At 49.2% G+C, this 24,425-nt stretch overlaps 1 protein-coding gene and 1 long non-coding RNA gene across 5 annotated transcripts in view; one reads left to right on the top strand and one right to left on the bottom strand.

Annotated features, from left to right (window-relative positions):
• Window positions 1-283: 283 nt before the first annotated feature.
• Window positions 284-24,425, top strand: part of TNFRSF21 (TNF receptor superfamily member 21) — a 36,064-nt gene continuing 11,922 nt past the window's right edge. For 2 of the 4 annotated variants that reach the window (XM_063424067.1, XM_063424062.1), the window contains exons 1-3: window positions 1,441-1,594; window positions 6,244-6,898; window positions 8,614-9,111. In XM_063424067.1, the coding sequence (XP_063280137.1) occupies window positions 1,547-1,594; window positions 6,244-6,898; window positions 8,614-9,111 (1,201 nt within the window). In that variant the 5' untranslated portion in view covers window positions 1,441-1,546. Of the gene's footprint in view, window positions 553-1,440; window positions 1,595-6,243; window positions 6,899-8,613; window positions 9,112-24,425 lie in introns of those variants that run through there. The other 2 variants (XM_063424060.1, XM_063424065.1) reach the window with 2 other exon arrangements.
• Window positions 17,613-24,411, bottom strand: LOC134547666 (uncharacterized). Its single transcript, XR_010079535.1, has 3 exons — window positions 23,570-24,411; window positions 23,251-23,376; window positions 17,613-19,167 (listed from the first exon to the last, which is right to left on the bottom strand). It is a non-coding gene; the product is annotated as an uncharacterized LOC134547666 (long non-coding RNA).

Genomic DNA, 24,425 nt, shown 5'->3' with positions numbered 1-24,425 from the left:
GGGTGCCGAACACCCACCCCGCTGCGATCTCCCCGCGGACCTGACCTACCCTGGGCCGCCTGAGCCGCTCCCGCCCCAGTCCATGAGGGGTCGCGGAGCGGCCGCTGCCCCGGGCGGGGCGGGCGCTGAGGGGGCACGCGCCCCTCGCGGCCCCGCGCGCTGTCCCCGCGCTGTCCCCGCGCCGCGGGAGGGCGCCCTGGCGCGCGGGCGGTGACGCCACGGCCCGGCCCCGCCCCGGCCCCGCGCGCCGCCCCACGTGCGGCCCGCCCCCGCGGCAGAGCGCGCGCGGCCCCGCAGCAGGGCAGGGCAGGGCAGGTGGGAGCGCGGCAGGGCCCCCGCCCCGCCCGGCCCGGCCCCGGCCCCGGCCCCGGCTCGGCGCGGCCCGGCCCGGCCCGGCCCCCGCCATGGGCGCCTGGCCGCCGCCGGCCCCGCGCCCCGCCGCCTGAGGCAGCGCGGCCGCTCGGGCAGCGCCTCGCCCGCAGCCCCGGCCCCGCCACCATGGGGGCCGCCGCGGGCAGCCGGAGCTCCGCCGGGTTCGCCGGCATCCTCGCGGTGAGTGCGCGCGTGTGCGCGGAGCGCGGGGATCGGTCCGTGCCCGCGCAGCATCCGCGTGTCCGCGGCGTGGGTGGGGATGTGCTGCAGTGCGGGGCTGCCCGCCCGCGCCTCCTGCCCCGCCGGGGGCGGCTTGGCGGAGGAGGAGGGTGTCTGGGTGTCCCGCTGGCCCCGCTCCGCGTGTCGGGGGCTGCGCGGGGCTCCGGTGCGCCTTTCCCAGGGTGTGCTGCCCGCTCCAGCCCCGGGGTCCCGGTAGGGGACGCCGGCTGGTGCGATATTCCCTGCGATATCCATCCTCCTCATCCCTATGTTAGCGCAGGCGGCGGCATCCCCCAGTCAGGGCTGTGCCGCACAGGCAGAGCTGAGCGGATCCTTGCTGTGCTCTCTGCGCTGCTCCGGGAGCTCGGCACTGGACAGGGATCCATCCATCCATCCATCCATCCATCCATCCATCCATCCATCCATCCATCCATCCATCCATCGCCCCCGCAGCTGCTTTTCTTGCCACCCTTTGGACAGGCAGTAAAACTCCCCGCTGCGAATGGCGGGCAGCTGCGCTGGCTTAGCGCGGAAATGTTTTTCCGGCAGCTTTATCTCCCCATTTACTTTCCCAGGTAGGGCACTTCCCAATCAGCGCTTTGGGGCTGCATCCCGGCTCCTTGGGAGAGACAGTAATTCGGTGTGTCAGGCAGACGCCGCAGCTGCTGCGGCTGGGTTGTGTAACCGAGGAGAGCACTTGCTCTTGAACTCAAGGTGGATCTGAGCAAGCTGGCGCTGGCTCGACAGGAATCCGAGTAAACAACAAATAATCTAAAGCTGGAAGGGCATTAGCCGGGAAACAGCCTGGTTGCGCTGGAGGCGAGGGGGAGCTTGGCGCAGTGGCGGGGCAGCCGGGGTCCGTGCTCGGTGCTGGCCCGGCGCTCCCCAGTGCTGGATTCCCGCTGGGAGAAGCGAGCCGGGAGAAGCCAGCGCTGCTGCACGTCTGGAAGATGAGATGCTGATGGGGAGTTTGAGATATGCAGCTCCAGCTGGGATCCTGGAGGTCAGTTGGGAATGGTGGGTAGAGAGGGAAGAGGTGGAAAAAAAGAGTGATTTAAAGGTGTGGGGAATACGACAGCAATTTTGGGGCATGAAGCAAGACTGAGCAAATACATGTTTGGTACTTGTGCATGTGTGTTCTCACACCTCTGTGTGTGATCATACAAGCAAGCAAGGCAAAATTCCTGTTTCTTGTGAGCTGGCAACTCCCTGGATTTTCATGCGATACTTCAACATTTTGGGCATCTCCCTTTGGTCACACAGGGAGTTCATGTCTTTCGAGACTAAGGGAAGTATGTTCAAGGGAAGTATGTTCAAACTGATAACTGGTGGGTCTTTTACTAGTACAGCAAACCAAATCTGCCTGGCTGCTGTGTTTTGGAGCAGTAGCAGCTTGGCAGCAGTTCTGTGGGGCTGGTGTTGGCTATGACTTCGTTTGCTTGGTGGATTTTTTGGGATCCCACTGACTGCTGCAAGGTAGTTTCCACCATCTCCCCCACTGCCCTTGCCTGGAACCAGCACGACATCACCTTACTTCGGCTTTGGGCTTTTGGAAAGCTTTGGGATTTCATCTGTTTGGAGCAAAAGCATGGCTGGCGGGGATGCTTCCGAGCTCTGCTCCGCGCTGGCTGCAGGGTTGGCTGCTGGGTTTTCCTTCGTGGGGACCAGATGTGGTGCTGCTGTTCTGGCTCGCTCCACTCACTGTGTTTTGGTGTTGAAATGGAGTAAAGGAACTGCTGAGCAGTGAGTCCCGGACTCTCATTTCACAAACCCCAAACCAGCTGAAATAGCTGGTCATGTTGCAAGAAGCAGAAACTTGCCTTGGTCTTCAGTACTCTCCTCACAGGCAACTTTTTTTCGGACTGAGTAATTTGATCCTTTTTACAGTGATCAGGGCAGGACGTTTTCTCCTCCTGTCTGCCAAGTTACCGTAAAACTTCCAGACCAGTTTATTTGTCTTTCTGGTGTTTTTATGTGTTTATTTCTTTTACTTTAATGTTGCAAGCACTTTCCCAGTAGTGTCGGTGAAGGGTGCAGCCGACCTCTGGGAAGGGCAACAGGCAGTGCAGCTCATCCCCGACCTGTGCCAAGGCATTGCCACAGAACCAGCTGCCACTTCTACCAGATTCTGCTGGTTTTGCTTGGAAACCATTCCCAGAGGATCAGTTTAGCACTGTTCGTCCCTGCTCACTTGCAGGTCTCTGCCCTGCTCTTCTCTACTAGGAGCAAGTGTCCTGTGTTTAGCTGCCGTTCGTGTTTTGGGGTTGGTTTTTTTTAATTTTTAAATTTTTTTACTTTAGTTTTAGGTTTATTTCTGTGTCCTCACAAGTCTGGCAGCAAGGCAGCACTGTACACAACCTGAGATTATGACAGTCTCAGTGTTGCAGCATTTTAGGACACAAATTTCAGGACAGAAAATTGATTCACCAACTTTCTGCTGGTGTTTCGACTCACTGTGTAGGTTTGGGTCCCTTAATGAGATGCTGTATTCACAGAATCATAGAATGGCTTTGGGTTGGAAGGACCTTAAAGATCATCTGGTTCCAACACCCCTGCCATGGGCAGGTATGCCAACCACTGGACCAGGTTTCTCAGCTATTTGCAGCTGCATTCTTTGTGCACATGCCAAGGCAGCTTGTTGCCCCCTAAGAGCTGTTTCATGTGCAGATTGCCCAAAAGGTCTCCCTGCAGCACAGTTATTGAAAAAGGGTGATGGGAGCACAGCACAAAGGCACCCTCTGAGATGGAGTAATCGGGCTGGGTGGTGCTGAGGTGGGTCGTGCCCACACCAGGGGTTTGTTTGCAGCTGAATGTAAAGGTCCCCTTGTCTGAATGTTTCCTGGTGTGAGGAGGACAGAATGATGGTGTCCCACAGCCTGATCTGATTTCCTCACATCACGAAGCCTTCATGTGCTGAAATAGGTGAAGGTGTCTGGGAAGTGCCTTTGCCCGTGTGGTGCAGGGTGTTGGTGCTGAGCTGAGGATGCTCTTTGGGCTTGTGGCCACCCTGTCCTGCTTGAGCCTTTTGGAAAGGGACCCATCCCATTAAAAACCCTTCTTTGTTCCTGCATTGGGCACAGAGAGCATTGCTGAAACTGCTGAAATGAAGTTTGCTCTTTAATGTTGTCTTGCACCCATTCTGGTTTTTTCTGTGTTTTTTTGTTACCCTGTACACTTTGGTAGCAGAATAATGAAATGAAGTGCAGTAGCTCAGCAGAGCTCACTCCTTTACTTGCTTACTTTTTCCACTGGAACTGGGAGTGTCAGCCAGAAAGGTCCAGGTCTTTGTGCTGGTGGGCAGCTCTGAGGGTGAGAGACCAAACCAGCAGACACTCCTTTTTGCTGAAGATGTCCTCCTGCTCCTAGCCTTCACTTTCAGAGATCTGAGTGCTGCAAAACCTGAGCAGTTGGATTATTTTAGGGAGCAGAAATGCCAGTCTGAATAAATAGCAGATGCTCAGTGCTGCTTAGCCATCCCCCACTGGAACTTGCTGTTCTCCCTTGGAAGTGCATGTGCAGCTGAAGATCCTGAGATGTTCAAAAATACCAGCACTGCTTTTCTTGAGATAGGGTTTAAAAAAAAATTTAAAAAGCCAACTCAAACCTAGTCCTATTACAGACTTTGGTTACCCGGGTGAAGGATGGGAAGATGCTGGAATGGGAAGAACAGGGAGAGCAGGAGGGAACCCATGGAACAGCTTGTAGCAGGGCTGTCCATGGGTTTCCCAAGGTCTAGCTTGATGCAGAGAAATCAGGATCTGAGACAGCAGCACACAGCTCACTCCTGGTGAAGCAGGAGAGTCACTGCCTGTCCTTTCTCTCCTGTCACCCTGTCCTGCTCGGCGCTGGCACAGCAGCAGGGTGAGTAACACAGGTGACCCCTCCTGCCACCTTAAGAGGCCACTTTGCTAATTCAGGGATGCGTCATGGAGATTACAGGGGAGGGTGGCAGGTTTCCTTAGAGCCAGCTAAGCACTTTGTTAAATCATGTCTTAGGGGAGGGAAAAAGTAAAATGCATGCTGTAAGCCTTTGCTGCCTGCCAGGGCAGCCCCGCTTTTTAATTTGACGTGCTGTAATTAGTCTAGCCGCTGCAGGATCCTCCTCAGCTCCTGCGGGCTTGCCTGCTTCTGCCTGCTCTGTAATTGCTGCTTCAGGGGGAGAAAACTAACTAAACAAAAAAATAATAAAATAAAAATGTGAAGTGTTTTGTACAAATCCCAAGCCGTAAATTATTTAGCAGGTGAAACAGAAATGTGCTGTGTGTTTCCAGGAAGCCAGAGACTGCACCAAAAATGATGCGGTGCAGCTTGCGGCTCTGCCGCGATGTGCCTTCTGCAGAGTCATATTGTTGGGAGCCTTTTTTTTTTTTTTCCTTCTGAATATATTCTTTTGGCTGATAGCCCAGAATAGGTAGCAGAGCAAGAGGCGAGGGATTGTATAACACAGCCAAGTGATTTATGTGCTTGGCTCTGCAGTTGAGCAGCACTAGGGTCTCTGGTCTTTTTACCTTCAGTGTAGAAAATGTTTGGAAATTCAAGGTAACGCTGACTTGTTCCCTCTCTCCCTCCGAACTTAACCTGCAGCTGTTTGGAAACGTTTTTCCTATTGCTTTGCCTGCTGTGTGAGGGATTGTGTCCGCCTTTCTTTTGATATGCTTTTTGTTCTTGGTGACTTATCTCTGCTGCCATAACTGACATTAAATCCATGGACCAGAGGTCTTCTGGAGGGAGCAGAGATACTTCTTGGTAGATGGAGCTTCTCTTGGGGATGGAGAAACATCATTGAAAGGAATTAAGGAATAAAGCTTTGGGATTAGAAGTCAATAGAGATAGACAGATTTATAGCAAAGCCCAGTTGTTTCCAGTTCACTGTCTAAAAACTGCTGTCCTTTTACCTGCGTCTGATGCAATGAGGAGCTGAGTTACAGCAGAGTTCCTTGAAGAGTGTAAAAATAGCATGGGTTTTTTTCTCCTGTTGCTAATGCAGCTGGTTTAGAGTGGGTTCAGATGTGGTTGGAGGCTCAAAGCAGAACATCCCTTGCGGTCTCGCCAAACCCAACACTTGTACCAGGTCATAAAAAATTGTGGAAAGGCAGAGGAGCTGAGAAATAGCCCAGAAACAGCTGCTAGCCTGGATTTCATCCTGGTTTGTGTTACTCAGAAAGGTAACTATTTGAACAAGTGCAGATTAACAAATAGAGAAGGAAAGTTTTACAGGTCAGAGCTGCCATCTGCATGTGTTTTTTGTCTTGTCAGTGAGTGCCTGCCTCGTGCTGGAGCCTCTCAGCCTTGAAATGCAAAGCTGGTTTGAATTCTCCTGGGGTGGCCAGGTAGCACATACTGCTGAAACACAATTAGCAGTATTTACCACCCTGGCAGGGTTGCAGTGTAAATGATGCTCAGTTTCACCGAGAAGTGTGGTGTCAAATTTAAGCAATTATAATCGTAGCTGGGGATGTGTCTGGAGAATGTGCTGCCACCTGCACTGGTTCCATCACACTCCAGCCTCGCTGAGGTCCCCCCCGTGGGTGTAGTAACTTGTCCATGGGCCCACAGCTCTGGGACATGCCTTGGGATCCTACCAGGGGTCGTTGACAGAGAGGGCTCCATTTGCCCGCTGTTGTTGGCTGATACCTCCTGTTTGTTTTCCAGCTGCTCATGTTCCTTGGCACCGCTGATGGTCAGTCAAAGCTGACCTCTGAGCAGAATGCCATCAGCCTCTCCCCTGGCAAGTACCGCCACCTCGACCATGCCACCAACGAAGAGCTGACCTGTGACAAATGTCCTGCAGGAACCTACGTGTCTAAGCACTGCACGAAGAGTACCTTAAGAGAGTGCAGCCCTTGTCCAGACGGGACCTTTACCAAGCACGAGAACGGCATAGAGCGGTGCCACCCCTGTAGGAAACCCTGTGAGCTGCCAATGATTGAGAAAACCCATTGTACTGCCTTGACTGACCGCGAGTGCACTTGCCTGTCTGGTACGTTTCAGACAAACGATACCTGCGTCCCTTACACGGTGTGCCCGGTCGGCTGGGGCGTCCGCAAGAAAGGAACCGAGACCGAAGACGTCAGGTGCAAGCCGTGCCCTCGTGGTACCTTTTCTGATGTGCCTTCTAGTGTGATGAAGTGCAAACCCTACACTGACTGCTTTGGGAAAAACATGGTGGTCATCAAGCCAGGGACAAAGGAGAGTGACAACGTCTGTGGTTCTCCGGCGTCCATTCCAAACACAGCTTTGATTTCATCGAGCACTGAAGTGGGTGAGCAGCCCTATGAGGTTCCACCAACCACTGATCTTCCCAAAGGTAATGTCCACTCCTGAAACACAGGTGTGGTTTTGACTGAGGGATTGTGTTCCTGCCTTGGTCAGGGTTGGTGTTAAGCTGTTAAAGAACAACCTGGTCTAAAGCCTGGGTGGTGCTTCTGCTTCATGGCATCAGATTGCCCTCACTTGTATTAAACCACATTTAATAACATTTTCACTGAGACTGCAGTTCTGATTGGACTTCTGGCTGTCCTGCTGTTTGGGCTGAAAGGACATGACTTTCCCCAGCCTCTTTTCCTGCCTCTGTGATGTGCTGGCACAAGTCTTTGTGCAGTCGTCATGAACCTGGGCTGGGATGCAGCAGGAAAACCCCTGCAGTCTCCCTGCAGCAGGGAGATTCCTCCTCTGATGGATTCACTGCTTTTGTGCCTGTGCTTTCCTTGCTGCATTTCACTCTGTGCTGTGTCAGTATTGGTTGAATGGGAACCTTTGTTGAAACATCCCTGCAGGAGCCTGGGCTGTCCTATAACATTTTTTCCTACAGTCTCTTAAGATTGCTATGTGGAATTCCTCTTTCTCTATAGCTTTATTGGAAGTGGCTTATCCTCACAGCCTTTATGGTGATGCCTTAGCTGTGGCTGGTTTCAGGGGTGCTGTAGGACTTCACTTAGGGTGGTATTCTGCACTCCCTGGAAAGCAGCTTCCCTACAGTATCTCAGATGAGACATTTTAATTAAAAAATTTTGATGACCTCAACAGCTGAGTTAGTAAATATAAATATATTATAAGTAAATATAATGTCAGGGAAGTGTTGACAGTGGTAGGTTTCCAGTGCTTCACCTTTGTTAGGTGTCAAAACCTGTCCTGACCTTGGTGTATCATTGGGAGTGTACAGGAGGGTGTTTCCTGAACTTTGAAATCAACTGTCGACAATTATGTAGAAGTTAAAACATTTTCCCTGTTTCAGTGTCCTGATTAGGGTGTTTTGGGTAACCAAGCTGGGGGCAAAACTAGGTACAGACAAATACACCCACTTTCTGTCTCAGCTGAGATGAGACACAATCTGCAAAAGATGACTTTCCAAAATAATCCGTACTTTTTACCACAACATCCCTTCTTCCTCCTCTTGCCAGGCTGTGGCTTACATTTTGTATCTGGCTGGCACCTGAGAGGTATTGGTTGATAAGGAGACTCAATAAAGATGGAAGGTAGCTCTTAGGGGGAGATTTGGTTGCTTCAGAGACCTATTTTGTAGTTGATTCATCTGCACCTGCTTGCAGGGCTGATAAAAAAAAGATTTCACTTCCTTTACAAACCCTGTGGAGAGACACTAAGCCTACAAATTGTCATGTATTTTTATACTTTTAGTCCTGATATGAAATTCCACAAATGACTTAAAATTAATGTTCATAAACCTAAAAAGAAAAACCAACTCATGCAAAGTTGTTGGTTTCCTGAGAAGTGCTGAATGTGGGACAAACACAGACTAATAACATGCCTTTAGTAACTAATTTTTTGTAATAAGCTGCCTCTAGCCTTAACCAGCAAGGGTCAGTTTTACCTTGAAGCTCCCTCTGTAACCGTACCCATGTGCTCCCAGAGTCAAACCTCAACTTCACCTCTACTCTTTCTCGCTGCCTGGCGTTGGGTTTCTGTCTGCTGGCCAAGCCAACGCTCAGGCAGGTCTTAGCCTGTGATGTGATGGCATATCGCATCTCCGGGGCCGTGACACTCAGCTCTCCTCTCCTCCCGCAGGTCTGAACTCTTCAGTCGCCGATCTCGTCCCCTCTCCGGCGCCGCGTGCCTCCAGCAGCATGGTGCAGCGGGCACGCTACTACAACGAGACCTCGGCCAACGAGACGGGCGGCATCGGCCGCGCCCTGGCGGGCTCGGGCACCACCAGCCAGGCCCAGAGCTACCGGCACAAGCAGACCAGCCAAGCGCTGGAGAAGCAGCCGTCCCTGGAGATGATGGGGGGCGAGAAGCCCAGCGTCCCGTACAGGCCCCCGCGGCGAGGCTCGCAGAACGTCCACCAGCACTTCGACATCAACGAGCACTTGCCGTGGATGATCGTCCTGTTCCTGCTGCTGGTCCTGGTGGTGATTGTGGTCTGCAGCGTCAGAAAGAGCTCACGGACTCTGAAGAAGGGACCCCGGCAAGATCCCAGTGCCATTGTGGAAAAAGCTATTATGAAAAAGTCCACCACCCCCACACAGAACAGGGAGAAGTGGATCTATTACTGCAACGGGCACGGTGAGCAGTAGTGACATGTGGTGTCCTCCCCACTCCAGCCCAGGGCTGTGGAGGGCCCGCCCCCACAGCCAGTGACCTGTGGCTTTCCTCATTTGGTGGGTCTTGTAGTCACAACAATGCCCATCGTGGTTCCTCAGATGTTTCTTCACCCTTGGCTTCTCTTCCTTCCAGTTCCTAAGGTGTGTCCCTGCTCCTGAAGGAAGGGTAAATGGAGGGAGCATCACCTGCTCACTCCAGCTTCTCTTCTTCTTCTCACCCAGCTTCTCCAGCCTCTACTCTTCTTCCATTGGTAGAATGATTTTGAATGAGGGCACCTTTCTTTTTTTTCTTGATTCCTTCCCTTCACGCTTTTCTTCTGTTTCACATGGTCCTTCTTTTCTCGGTGACTCAGGCATGCATCGTTGTCTTTCGTGTAGTCCTTTATCCCCTCATCCCCATCTGTTTCTGGAAGGCTGAGTCATCTCCCACCTCTTGGCGCTGCCTCAATTTCAGTTCTTAGCCCTAAATCCCAAGTGCTGGCTTGTGTCCCAAGCCCTTTGCCCACACTGGAGCCAGAAAGGTTATCCTTAAAGGCTGGATGTGTACAGCTCCACTCCAGCTGAGTGTCATCAGGCCTGCCTGGACTCTCTTTTTGGTAGTGTTTCCTGTTCATTTAGTGGATGATTTATTGTCAACTTTCTGATGAGACTTTAAATATGACTTGTTGTGATCTTCAAGTTGAAATTTGTAAAAGTCAGTGATAAACTAATGGTGGCATGACCGTGAGCATCAAGCAGCCATGATCTCCCTAGTGGGACGCACAGTTCTTCCTCGGCAAGGCTCCCGTGGCAGTTTTGACCTTCCCTTATCCTGTGCAGACTGACGAGTCCTTACTTACTTTGGGTTGACGTTGCTCAACCTTAAACATCCGTTCCCAGTTAACCTTTAGAAAAGCACACTTAACGAGGGGGGGAAGGGGGGCCAGCAAACAAAGAATGGATTGAGCAAAGATTGGAAGGTTTAAGAGAGATCAGTCCTTGATGAAAGTCATCCTTGAGTGCTCAAATACAAAGCAAAGAAGGTTTTGAACAGGGCGTCTTCTGTCGTGTACTCTCTTCACCTTCCTGCTGATTAATAGACCTACACTTTGTTTGCCTTCATTAAATCATTTACACAACCGGCAAGATCTTATTGGAATTGGGTTTTTTGCTTTCTCTTGTGTTTGTATTGCTTATCAGTTTCCTTTTAACTTTGTTGTGTTCTTGGGCTGCAGTTTCTTAAACTTTTTTCTGTTTCTGATAACTTTTTCCCTATAACCCCTGCACTCTATTGCCCCTAAAACCTGTGGCACCCAAAGCATGGTCCATGAGACTGTTATGAGTGATCTGCAATGGAGTTGCAGAACCTTATTAGACATCCTTGTTTGTGGCACTACCAGGAATACATGGTTTGGCCATGATTCATAGATCAAAAATGAGTGGTTGTTGCTAACTTGCAGTAACCCTTTTCCCCAAGACCTTAATTACCAGTTGGTTGAATTTCTTCTGATGCTTTCCTGTTTCTTGAAGCACCTCAGAGTAGGGCAGCTTGTACTGGACAGGGAATGCTCCAGTGCAGGGACCAGACCATGCTGCTTTGAGTGGGCACAGTTCTGGATTCCATCCTGGTGTTTCAGACCATGCTGAAGTGCCTGTGCTGCATCTGATCCTTCTGGAAGCCACCTTAGAACTGCCTGTGTGGGCACTGCTCTGTGTTGGGTCACTAATCATGATTCAGGGTTAAAGGAACCGCAGGTAAGAGAAGGTTCATGTGGAGAGCAATGACCTCTTTTAACCTATTTAGATAAAACCTCTCCTCTGAGATCTTGTCACCCCTTGGGGCATGGCATCATTCAGGGGTCATCCTGTGCTTCCCAGGGTGAGCTGTTCCAGCCTTCTCTGTCACATTAACAGCTGCATAAATTTCGCAAGATCCCTGCTGAGTTTTTCCTTTGTCTTGGGAAACAAGCTGGGTGTAACAACAAAACCACACTTAGGTGATAAACCAGCTTGGTGTGTTTGAACCTCTCCAATCTGGAGGTGAATGGCTCCGTTACTCCCAGTCATTCCTGCATCAGTCACGCTTGTTCTGTCTTGGCATGGGTGGCTTTGTGACTTCATCCTGCCACCAAATGTCCTCAGATGAACTTTGTGCAATCAGGGCAGGCAAATGGGCACAAACCAATTAATGCTTTGTCTTGCTTTTAGTGCAAACCAAATCGTGTTGTGTTAGCTGGAAGAGCCTTGCTCATTAGCTCTTACTTGGTGGTGCTTCTCTGTCATGTCAGATATGGAAATTATTCTCCTCTGCGGTGATGCATAAACCCCTCTCTGCCTTTCCCGTTGAAATGTCTGGCTCTTATGGCTGTTTACTTGAAAGGAGAGGTGTAGTGCCATAAAGGAGTTGACCTTTTATTTAATAACTGGCTGTACAGCTGAGATGTTCTGCAGGGCTGCTGCGTCATGGCTTAGCTTTCTGCTGCTCGAGCAGTGTTTGTTCCTAAATCATGCTTCATCCTGAAGCAGCATTTCAGACAGGGATGAGTTTAGCCAGGAGCAAACTTCAGGCTGTTGCAGAGGGAAAATCCTTCCCCTCCTGTGCTGCTGTGTGGATCCCTCCATGGTAGGCAACCAGAGCAAAGCCTCCTGAGATGTGAGGACCACAGCTGCACCCCAGGTTCAAGTGCCAGCCTGGTTTGTGGTTGCACAAGGGGTGTAGAGAGCAATCAATCAGTGTAAACTATTTGTGGCTGGGGGTGAAGCCCCTGGGCTGGGTGCTGCCAGTGCACCCACATCTATATGACCTCCATCCAGAGGTTGTCTGGCACACCAGCAAGGGGCTGGGGTGTGTTTATTGCCTGTTCTTGTAGCTCTTGCAAACAGTCTGCCCCCATTTGTTCCTAGTTTACCATCTCCTCCCTCCTAATCCTTTCAGTAAACAGCTTTAACCTTTGAAAGGAAAGTCCAGGTCTGACGTAGGCACTGGAGTCTCTCCTCAGAGGAGCTTTCCTTGGGCTCCTGCCCTCACACTGGCAGCCCCCTGAGCCTCCCATGGCACCAGGTGGGCATCCAAGGCTTTGCCTGTTTGGGGGATTTTATTATTGATTTCTCCAAGGCTGTAGGTGCTGGTCAGGTGGTCAGGGTGGCACTAGCACTGCTCTGTGCTGGAGCAAAGACATGGCACTCCTTACCAAAAGAGGAGGGGTTTAGGGTGGAAGCAGGGGCTGAAACTCTTACCTGGTTCCTGAAGGGACTGAATTCCTGAATTGCTTAAATAATTGAGATAGGTGTGTGATCCTGATCAGCAGGTGTTGTCAGGAGGAGGTTCACTTGTCCTCATCTCCCCATGAGCTGGCATCTGTGCCCTGTCCTCTCTCTGGTCATAATACATGCCTTAAATAACAGTCCAAACATAAAAATAGAAGTAGCTTGGGAGGCTGGTGTTAGAACTAGACCCATGTCCTCAGCATGGATGTGTTCCAGCCAAGGCAGCAAATGGATTAAATGGTTCAGAGGTCTGGGAAGAGCTTGCAGTGATTAATGGCCTGGGTTAGTAGCCAGCCTACCTCCACATCTGTCCTCATGTCCATCCTCACAACAGAGGCTATCCAGAGAGAGATTGAGAAGGTAGAACAGTGTGCCTGTGGTTGGGGAAGCTGGACCTCTTGCTGCCTCAGCTGGCTCTTACTTTGCAGCCCTGCAGATGGGAATCCAGCAGTTCACAGTTTGTCAAAGTTTTCCTGAGAAATTATCCACATGGTGCCTGAGTGACGTGGGTACAGGGCTGATAGGGCTCTGTGGTTTAACCTTGTGTGACTTCTTTCTTTTAGAAAATCAAGAACAGTTTACACACTGGGCTCATGCCTTTATTTTAACAAATACCCATTTCCTTTCTTCAGACGTTTCCAGAGGTGAGAAAATGGACTTGCAGAAAAAGCAAAAAACTGAGAATTGGAGCTTGTCTCTGAAATGCCTTGGAAATGCCAGATTTCCTATCACGCAAAACATGGCATTTGCCAAACATGAAGATGGACTTGAATTCTTTTCACAGAAATTGCTGATACTGTTGCCTTTGGTTTTCAACTATTTAGTAGCAGAGGATGAAAGACAAAGCTTGCAAACTATTAGGGTAAAACCTGTGTGTAGAAGCAGCTGTCTGAAATGATATGCCAGGAAGCTAGAAAAGAGTTTGGTGATTTTTGTTTTTTGGAGTTGAAAGACTGAAGAACAGATCTTGGCAGTGCTGGCCTGGCATGAGATGGCACTTCCCATTTATTTTTCTTCAAGTCTTGTAATTGCACATTATTGCAGTGGGTGGTGAGAGCAAAGCCAGGAAGCCTCTGGTTAAATAATCAGAGAAATTAACTGTTCTGCAAAAGCTGTTTGCAGCTGGGGTGGGGCTGAGGCTTGACTGCATAGAAGAGCTTGTGCTTAAAATGGCTCAAAATCAAAGTGGGGAGTTGAGATGTGATGCTGAAGAGATGGAGAGTGTTGGGATTTGGGGGTCTTGGTTGATCAGTTGTCAGCACATTGGGGGCCAGGATCTTCTCGGTTGGTGATGTGTAGGGAGTAGTCCTTGGCTTGCAGGCTGGTTGCTGAGGGACCAGACCTAGGCTTGAGCTTGATCTGCTCCCGAGGAAGTCACTGAGGGTGTTGAAGGGACCACATCTTGTACCTTGGAGAGCCTGATGCTGCAGCTCCAAAGCATTCCCACATGATTATAACCAGTGAGGGTGTGGGGAAGGCAGGGTCATTGCAGGCTGGTTCTCAAATGGAATCAGGTACTCATTTATGGTTAGTTGGAAGATGCTTATCATAGTAAAATACATGATTCTCTGCAAGAGACAGCACATTAAGGTTATGTGTGGGCTTTTTAAGTCAGTCTTTTCTAGAGATCCATCACCTAATGAAGGGAAGCAGGTGCATGGAAACAGTCCAGCTGAGGATGTTATTCCTCAGGCCTATTTAACTGCTGCTCTGAATAAGGAAACTGCCGCAGACTTGGCACTCGCAGGTCTGCAGGGTGATGCTGAATGCTACTTTAGGACCCCTCCTTAGTGCTTATGTGAGTAAATGAGATGAAAGCCACTTAGTGCAGTGGTTTTGCTTGGTAGAGGTAGTTTTCCCTGTGATCAGCTCCTGAGCAGGTCCCAGCTGGTGGCAAAGAGGATCACTTTGGGGGGCAGGGTAAGGATGGACGAGCTGCTGTGGAAGCAGCAGGGCAAACAAACAATCCTTTCAAGCACTCAAGCTTCACCAGCCTCAAACTGCAGTGGCCTCCAGGTTTTGTGCCCAGGCCTCAGGTGGGGCAGAGATGCCCAGAGCATCCCAGGAGGGCAGGTGTGCCCATTGCTGCTGAAATGATTTGGTAATTGCAGCTATGCCTGGAGAGGAGCAGCCCCAGGCTTGTGTGCAAAGCCTAATACGGCTCTGGCAGGCAGAGCATGAGATGAGGGATTGATGTCTGTCCACCTGCCAAAACAGAGAGGCGGAAGGTGTTGTGTCTGTTTTTGTTTTCCAAAGCAGTGTCTCCTCTGGCATCTGCAGCTTGATGATGTACAGATGACTGCTGGTCCTCTGCTGACAGCCTGTCCACCTCCACAGGGTGAGTGAGACCCAGGCAGGAGGGGAGCTGGTTAAATTGGAAGAGGCAGGAATGTGCTGGGCATCACAAGGAGTATGGATGCTCCTCACTGGAGCTTGTTCTGCTGCATTTGTGCTGTGTTTGCTCTTACATGGGCACAGTGCTCTGCTTTGGGTGGGATGCAGCAACTCTTCATGTTCATGGCAACACAAATCTCTGCCGTGGCAGTGTTGGGCTGGCATCTGACAAGTTCACAACACCATCTTCCTCAAACCACCCAATGTAAAACATTGCTCAGGTTTGCTCAAAAATAATTTTGTCCTTTTGGGAAGCAATGTGATTTCCAAAGGACGTGTGCAAGAGAGCTGACCAGGACTTCATGATGAAAGGGAGCCTCGGACAGTGCAAACATGGGAGACTGCTGTTCTGCTTAGAGAGGAAGAAACCTAATCATGTGCAGGTTTTATCATCTCCTGTTCCTCAGTCTTATTGCATTAGCACCAAAGACTGGTGCTTGATCACTTTTAATGTGCATTGCTACATGAGCCATCTATCTGCAGGTTATACAGGGCTGTGAGGAGCTCCCCTTGAAAGCTGGAACATTTGCTCCCAAATCTGCTTCAGAAAAAAACCCCAAATTATCCCAGGGTCAAAATTCCTGGGTGGCCCCTGTATTAATTTAATGAGGGATTGGGATTTGTGCCTGCCCATTAAGGTGTAGGGCCGAGTGTGGGAGGCAGGGCATCTCTGCAGGAGGGAGGGATTGATACCAGTTTCAGCGCCGGGAGGGCTGTGATTTCTCACATCACTGAGGCTCTCGCACGTCACTCCTCGAATAACAAGGTGGGGTTTTTTTGTTTTGTTTTGTTTTGTTTTTATTCTTGCTCTCCAAGACTGGGAGAAAAAAAATGCAGGAAGTGAATTTAATCCGCAGGTTGGCATCTGTGGGTGTCTGGATATTTATATGGCTCTGGCTGTGTCAGTGTGTGTGCTCAGGGTTACCAGCTGTCCCAGAGGGTTATAATGAAGATTAATTCTGCAAAAGCCGTTTAAAATTTAATAATTACATAAAATACTTATGCTGACCATTCTCATGCAAAGTAAAGCAAGAGCAAGTCCACTCTGCGGGTCTCTGGTGTAGCATCCTGTGGTGGTGGGCAGGAGTTCAGATGGGTCCCAGGAGGGTTGGACGAAGGGGCTGTTACAGAGGTGACTTCCACATAATGTATGTGGAAGAGGAAAAGAGGTCTTGTCTCGTGATGATTCTCAGGTTCCCGGGTTGGAAACATGTTCCTAACTGCATGTGGCTGATCACAGACCTCTCTCCACTGTCTGGTTTGGTTATTTTCCGGAAAACTTGTGGGAAGTTATTGTTAGAAGTCCCTTTCTGCCTTGCAAGATTTTCAGTTTTGTCTTCAAAAAAACCCCAACAAACTCCAAACATATCATTTGGTGGTTTGTTTCCCAAACAGCTCTTGCTGAGGGTATGAATCACTGGGTCCTGGGAGGGTCTGATAGCAACACTGTTGCCCATGGTTGGGAAAACTGTTCTGTCACTACTAAATCTTCATGAGTGTGTCCTTTCCAACTGTCTGACAACAAAACTAGGATCATCTAGTTTGTAACCCCCTACTGTGGCCAGGGCTGCCACCCACTAGACCAGATTGCTCAGACTCTGTCCAGCCTGGCCTTGAACACTTCCAGGGATGGGGCAGCCACAGCTTCCCTGAACTGCCTGTTCCATGGCTTCGCCACCCTCACAGGGAAGAATTTCTTCTTTATGTCCAATCGAACCCTGCTCTCTTTCAGTTTTAGGCCATTCCTTCTTTCCCCCCTGCCCATGTTCAAGGTCCCTCTCCAGATCTCTTGCAGCCCTTTTAGGTATTGGCAGGCTGCAGTAAGGTCACCCTGGAGCCTTTTCTTTTCTAGACTGAGCAAACTGTCTTCTAACGAGAGATGCTTCAGCCCCCTGACCATTTTTGTAGCCTTTGCTGGACCTGATTTAATGAGTCCATGTTCTTTTTATGTTGGGGACCCCCAAGCTGGACACAACACACCAGCACCTCCGAGTCCTTAGCAGAGCTGCTCTCAGCCCCTTCATCCTCCAGCCTGTGCCAATGCCGGGTGGAGGACCTGGCACATTTTCAAACTTCCTCATTTAGGACCTGAAGTATATTTTGAGTGGCAGGGGGAGGAATTGGGTTTCCAATAACTTCCCCTTTTTGGCAGCATTTGGTGGGATTTTTTGCATTTTGGAAAGATATTTGTGTTGCACACTTGGGATTTCTAAGTCCTGGTCTGGTCGAGCTGTGGTATCTTGTCAGTTGGTGTGTGGATGTGCTGCATCCTGCCTCTCTTGTACAGGCTCTCAGTGTGTGCTCAGACATAAAAATAGGCTGCTGTGGCTGTGTTTCACATGAGTCAGGAGGATATTTGGAGGAGGGAGGTGGGCTGAACTCAGGAGTAGCTGGCTTTGCAGTGATTTGGAGCTTTTATCTGGGTGTAAGGGAGGGTTGGGCTGCATCAGTGTGGTTTTTCTGTCTGACTTGTGTGTGCCCTTGGGCTGTGTTCTGTCTGTGATGCTTCATCCAGCCTGCCTGTCACAGTCAGGATTTGTCACAGCATGTGGTGCACAGATTAATATTGCCCATCTCTGGAATACCTCTGTATGTAGGTGGTGGAAGCTCCAGGTGCTCCTGCTCAGACTGGTACTGGGATGGTGGAGGTCACTTCCCCCAAGTGTTATGGGGGAACTTGTGGGACCTCGTCCCTGGTGATGAAGGGAGCATGGAGTTTCCTGAAATCCAGCCTTTCATGATGAAGCTGTCTCTGGGTTGCTGAGCTGCTCACTTCATGGGACTGGGTATGCCATAGGTCCTGGGAGATCTCTCCCTCCCAGCTGTATAAGGCACCTCTAAAACTTCAACTGATGTTGTGCTAATCCTTTTCTATGCACTGTGTCCCTTTATTACCAGTGGGGTGAAAGGACACATGGCTTGGAGGGGCTCTAAACATGAGGTTTCCCCTTAAAGGTGGCATTTTCTTGAGGAGCACTCATGTGAAAAATGTTTAACTTGAGCTCTGAGAATGAAAACAGTGACATTGTGAGAGGGTGGGGAGAGGAAGCAGCCTCAGCACCTCTGTGGCTGTGGTTTCCCTGCATCTGCTGCTGGGTGCTGGGGTGTCACCTTGGTGGGGCAGCTCTTCCTCTGGTCTCAAGTTTGCTTGAAGATGTGAAAACACAATGGCAGGGAAGAGAAATGGTGCCTTGCAGGTGCTGTAGGTGAGCGTGCCTGCACTGCTGGTTGTGCCCCACACCACACTGGCTCCTTGCCCTGCCTGAGGCCAAATGGTGCTGAAGAACTGGGTCTGTGTCCAAGCTGCAAATAGCAGGGCTGGGGAGACCAGTGAGGCTTGTCCAGAACAAGGCATTAAAGCTCAGCCAAGTCCCAAGTGCGTGTTTGATGACCACCCTGGTGACGTGGAAGGACTGATGGCTCTGCCCACGTCAAACTGTGCCGCAGTGAGGCGGGGCACATCGCAAGGAGCAGGAAGTGGACGGGAAAAATCTTGAACCAGATTCAAAACAAGCAAGTGGAAGTCGCTGAATAAACTGAAATCATGTTTATGGGGACAATGAGGCAGAGGTGAGCAGTGTCCAGAGAAGGGCAGTGGAGCAGGTGTGAAGGGTCTGGAGCACAAGTGTGAGAATGAGCAGCTGAAGGAGATGGAGGTGTTCAGGCTGGAGAAGAGGAGGCTCAGGGGGGACTTTATCACTCTCTGCAACTCCCTGACAGGGCTATAGAGGAGCAGAGGCCCTGCTTCTCCAGGAAGGTCCTCCCTTCAGCTCAGCATGTTTGTAGATGAGCTGAAGAGAGGACCTTTCTGGAGAGGCCTTGTGTTTGCTTGTGCCACTCTGGAGCATTTGTCCATTTCCAGACTTGGCTCCATTTGTCCCAGTTTGCCCTGGCTGTAGATGTGCCTGGTTGTGCCTGTGTTCCCATGGTTCCATGTTCCCTGGTTGTGCCTGTGTTCCCATGTGTGTACAGGCTCCCTTGGGCTTCTCACTGGCCTGTGCACATCTTGGCCTTGTCCTGGCTTGAAGGTGTGTTTATCACCACCTTAAAATACTAGGGGGGTACATGGTGTAGCCCAGCACAGCATTTAGAGGCTTGCAGTGTTAAGATAATGGCAATTGAGATGCCATCTGCTCAGGTACCTAAGACACGTATGGATGTCCTGGATCCTTCAGATCTGTCCTTGCCTGTTTGGGGTGACCATGGAAAACACAACTCAGCTGGATGCAGCCATGGGTGCTCCTCTTTAATTCTATTGTCTGAGGTATGAGCAAAGCTGGGTGATCAGTGGTGCTGGATCCTGACATGACGGAGAGGGGTGGAGCTGTCTCCCACTTCAGTTGCAGGATGGTTTAGTTGCAGCTCTCCCAGGCTGTGCCTGTGGTAAAAAAAGAGGACTACTCAGGCTGTGGCAAGCTTGGAGCAGCTTTGCTGTGCTGTGACCAGCCTCACACGGGAAGCATGAAATGTGTGGCTTAAAGCACCACCTCTGCTGAGCTTGGCCATTTTACTTGGGACTGGTGTGGTCTGGAAGTCTTTGAGCACCATCTCTAGCCCTGATGTGCAGATGGGCATGGTGGGAGAAGGTCCACATGGTTCAGGGAGAAGGAGAAGATCCAGGACCTGTGGTGGAGCTGGGGTTTTTGCTGCACGTACTGTGGTATGCACCTTCCCATCCCAACAGGATGTTCCAGCTCTCTTAGTGCTCTGCAGAGTAATTTGTAGGACTTCTGGAAATATGGAAGTAGTAGGATGATAAGCTTGTTATAAGCATTCCCATTTTATTTTAGTGTGAGCAGTAATACTTGGCGGCTTGCAGCCGCAGCTTGTCATGTAATGGTTTTAATCTTATTTTTTAAGAAGAGAGGGAGCAATGTTTTTCTTATTGACTGGAGCCAAATCTGCACTTGTCTGTGTCTCTTCACATCTCTCTGGGTTTTGTTTGCACAATATTGTAGTGGTTCTAGCGAACATATGGGCCTTAAATTCATTTAATAGTTGCAAGAAAATGAGTTTAAGGTTCTTACAGTATTAAGGTAGACATTTCCAAATTCATTTTTAATGGAACATTTGTTCTCCAAAGATTATTACGCGCCATTAAGTCCTCTGCTGCCTGGTGTGTTCTCGTGCCCAGGGATGTTATTGCCAAGGGATATAAACATGTTTATGGACCCAATTTATTGAACGGTGAGATTAAATATACTAAACTTGAAAATGTCAGTAGAAGCATGAGCTCTTTGTCATAAATCCTGAGCGAGAACATTTGGACATAAATGTCGTGCTGCTGCATAAAACCAGTGCAAATCAAGTTGCAGGCAGCTGAAAACTTCTCTCACCAGTGCAGCAGTTGTAAACACAGGGATTTGTCAGTATTAAATACGTACGTGGGAGCAGGTAGTATATGGGTTTTTCCTTTTCTGGGCTGACTAGATGTGCCACGTGGGGGTCATAAACCAGCAAATTATGTTTTAGCGCTTCTGTGTGTTTGATGTGCATGGGAGTGGGTGTGGGCAAAGCTCCCACCCAGCCATAACTCATTGTCTCACTGCAGGGCAGCACTGGCAGGAAGACCTGATGCTTCTCACTTGTGTGTGTGTACATTAAAAAATGGGCAGCATTCTCTTTCTCTTTGTGTATATGTAGATACATACACATATATATATATATATATATCAACCTAGCAAAAAATTGCTGAATCTGAGAGTAAAGAAGTTTTGCAAGATGTATACAGTGAGATAACTTAAATAGTCTTTCAATATATGTCTATATATATCTCAGTGCATAAGTCGTTATCTATATATATCTATATATGGATATATAATAGGCAGTACCACACATGCTCATCCCTCTTTGCATTGCTGTCATTACCTTAGTGCACAAGCCTTGCAGAGCTTTTTCTATCCTTGTATTCATGGATTTTTACTTTTTTTATCCTCTGGATTGAGTGATAAAATCAAGCAGTGCTGCATAAATCAGGCATTTTGCTGCTTTTATGCAAAAAGCAGTTTGGTTTGCTGCTTTGAAGGACCTGACTCCAAATCTGAGTTGCCTTTTGGGTGTCTTACCTGCCCAGGTATGTGATATCAGAAGGCATAAGGGCTTGACTGCCAGTGTGATCTGGGCTGCCTGTGCTTCTGCACTGCCAGTCTGGATGCAAAGTCATGGAGAGAGAAAAATTTAGGATTTACCTGGAAGCACACCCTTCAGTCCCTTGAACTGAGGGCCACTGGTCTTCATCTGAGTAATGGGGAGCATTAACAAAACCAGGCTTAATTCCTGCTGCTCTGTTGTGATGTGCACCAGTAACTAATGAGCTGAGTCACATCAGTAACCCCAGAATAAATCCCAATACAGGTTCACAGCCTTTTCTCTGTAGTTAGAACCAAGCAGTGTGGCTAGCTCGGGATTTTGGGTGGGCTGCATCCCCCATGCTGGCCAAGCTTTTCTGGTAGGAGAAGCCCCAGCTCTCACAACTCCATGTGAGATGGTACAGGCATGTGTCTGCAAACAGCTGGGGAGGGACGGGTGGTGGTTGTGGTGGGAGGAGGGCAGGGAAGTACCAAATGTGGTTTGCACTTTGGTGTTCCTGATTTAGATCAGGTTTAGCACTGTCTGTGGATGCTCCAAGAACTGTGGGCTCATGGCTGCCTTATCTAGTTTAGAAGTGAAAATGAAAGTCTATATATAGCAGGTTTGATAAGCTTTCCTTAAGTGAGAAGAGGTTTGGTCAAAAATATCTTCGTGAAGCTTTGTCAGTTTTTATATACTTCTTTTTATATAGGCATATGTAAATGTATATGTAAAATACCTATGTTATATATAGAGATAGACAGAAGTTTGTGTAATATACACAGAGATATATACAAATACATAAAAAAATATATCAGGCTAAATAGATACTTTAGAAATGTATATTGTATTGGGTTGGATGGTCAGGTTTTGGTAGCAGGAGGCTACAGGAAACTGCCAGAAGCTTCACCAATGTCCCAGGGAGACAATGCCAGCCAGCTCTAGGATGGACCCACCACTGTCCAAGGCTGAGCCCATCAGGGATGGTGGGAGTGCCTCTGGGACAACAGATTTAAAAGGAGGGACAAAAAAAAAGCTGGTAACTTCAGCCACTAGAGAGAGGAATGAGAACATGTGACAGCAACAGCTCTGCAGACACCAGGGTCAGTGAAAAAGGCAAGGCAGAGAGGAGGCCATGCTGGAGCAGGTTTGCTGGCAGGACCTGTGGAAGGGACCCATGCTGGAGCAAGGGAAGAGTGTGAGGATTCATCCCCCTAAGGAGCAAGGAGCAGCAGAGACAACATGTGATGGACTGACCACAGATCCCATTCTCTGTCCCCCTGCACTGCTGAGGGGAGGAGGACAAAAATTCAGGAGTGAAATTAAATGTGGGAAAAAGGGAGAGGTGAGTGGGAAGTATTCCATTGCCCTATTCTGTTTTGATTAGCAAAAAGTCAAACTAATTTCCCCATGCTGAGTCTGGTTTGCCAGTGACAGTCACTGGTGAGGGATCTTTCCCTCCTGTATCTCAACCCATGAGCCTTTTGTTATATCTTTGTTATATTTTCTGTCCCTTGCCCAGCTGAGGAGGGCAGGCATAGAACAGCTTTGGTGGGCACCTGGTGTCCAGACAATATACATATATTTACACACATCTGTATTAAATATCTATGTAATACATAGATACAAAAATGTGTACCGTGTGTATATACATGTGCCTATGTATTAAAAAAGATACCTGTATCAGCCCATAGTTTCTATAGATTTTTTTTGTATCTATATATATTTGGCTATATCAGAGCTGTGAACTGAAGGTGCAGTTGGGAGGTTTGATCTAAACTGCATTAGAAAGTGTTCAATTTTAGGCCAGCTGGAAAAGCCCCAGCTATGATACTCTTCTGCAAGCAGCTATTTTTGCAGTTGTGCCTGCAGAGGGAAAGAGAAGTGCTCCTTGGAGCCGTGGGGGCACACTGGCTCGGGAGGAAACCCAAGGTGTGGTTATCTTTCAGGAAAAAGTGAGTTTGTCTTTGCAGCTTACAGATGCTGATCCTTCATGTTGCTGTTTGAAACAAGGTGTTCTCAGCGTGATAAAACAGGGTTAATTAGTTATTTTGGAGGAGATACAGCTTTATTTGAATCTTTAACTCTGACCTGTAGTAGACTCAAGGATAAGTGTGCTGTTTGCATTGCTCCCTGACATACACGGAGAAAACCCTCACTGGCTTGATCCAGGATATCTCAAGTGCTTTTCTGGGGGAAGCTCTGCCTTTTTACTCTCTAGTTTCCTACCAAATCTTCCATTCACCCAATGCTCCCCTGGCACAGCGACTCCCACCTCATGACTGAGTCATCCCACCTGTCTGCACTGGAAATGTCTCTGAATGCAATCCTAGCTGCTGGATGTGCTTGTTATGGAAATACTTATCTTTATAGAGGTGCTTTGGTGACTCACCTCTTAATCCAGCTCTCTCTCAAGGCAGTGGCTGCAGTGCCACTGTGCAGGCGTGTAGGTGAGCACGTGCTCTTCTGCCCTGTTGCTGCAGCCATGTGATGGTTGAGTACCCAGGGTCTTCCTGTGCTGAAGAGTGCAGGAGATTTTACAGTTAAATTACTGATTTTAGAGTGTGTTGGATTAACTGACAAGTCTTGTCACCCTTTACATGCATAGCAGCTTTTGAGCATGTTACAGGTGCTGCTTCTCTGCAGCCTGAACTCATAAAAGGTGTTAAAACAACAATAATAATAATTACAACAAAATCTCAAAGACCTACCCAAGAAAAGCAAAGTGTGGCCGTTTGGGGATGAGAGAAGCTTTGCTAGACCCGATGTCTCTCAGGGTTATTGATTCCCTGAGATTCTTCTTGGGGTTGCTGTTCCCCAAGGTACTAAGGGTTCCCCCAAGGTTGCTGTTCCCTGGGAGTTTCCTCTGGGTTGCTGTTCCCAGAGGTAATAAGGTTTTCCATCTTCTCTTTGCCCTAAGTGTTTCACACCAGAGGTAGAGACGACAAGCTGAGTCCGCCAGTGCATGTTTCCAAGGTTGTTTATTCTTCATTATCTCAGTCCTTTTTCAGCTCTGCCAGGGCTCCCTGGCAGGGTACCTTATCTTAGTTCTTTCTCAGCTCTGTGAGGCATCCCCAGCAGAGCAGGACACGCAGCAGACTGGGCGGATCAGAGAGCCCCACACCTTATGTACAATACCCCTGACCCAATCACCGTCCACAACGTACTTTTTATTTACAAAACTGTACCAATACCTACTACCTATGCTAACATGTCATTTCTACTCTAAACCAATCCTTGAGATCCAACTCAGCAGAAAATGGGGGACGAGAGCAAGAACAAGGAGCACAGGGGCCACTCCCCAATTCCTCCATCTTGCTTCTTCAACCCCATATACTGAGAATCCTAGATTCTACATTTACATTCTATGATAAACTAACTACTACTTATTTTGAATTCTCTCAGCTTGTGATTCTTCATACAATGTGGGCATTCACTCCCATGGACAGGGATCAGAGGCAGTGTCCTCCTGGGCTCTGTGTGAGGCTGGTTGACCCCCTTGTACAGATCCCAGACCCCTCTGTCTGGTCTCCAAACCCTCCAGGATGGCCAGAGGGATGTTCTAGA

Source organism: Prinia subflava, chromosome 2 (assembly GCF_021018805.1).
Source record: "Prinia subflava isolate CZ2003 ecotype Zambia chromosome 2, Cam_Psub_1.2, whole genome shotgun sequence".
Classification (NCBI taxonomy): Eukaryota; Metazoa; Chordata; class Aves; order Passeriformes; family Cisticolidae; genus Prinia; species Prinia subflava.
Note: the sequence above shows the minus strand (reverse complement) of the source record. Positions and strands in the feature narration are given on the sequence as shown.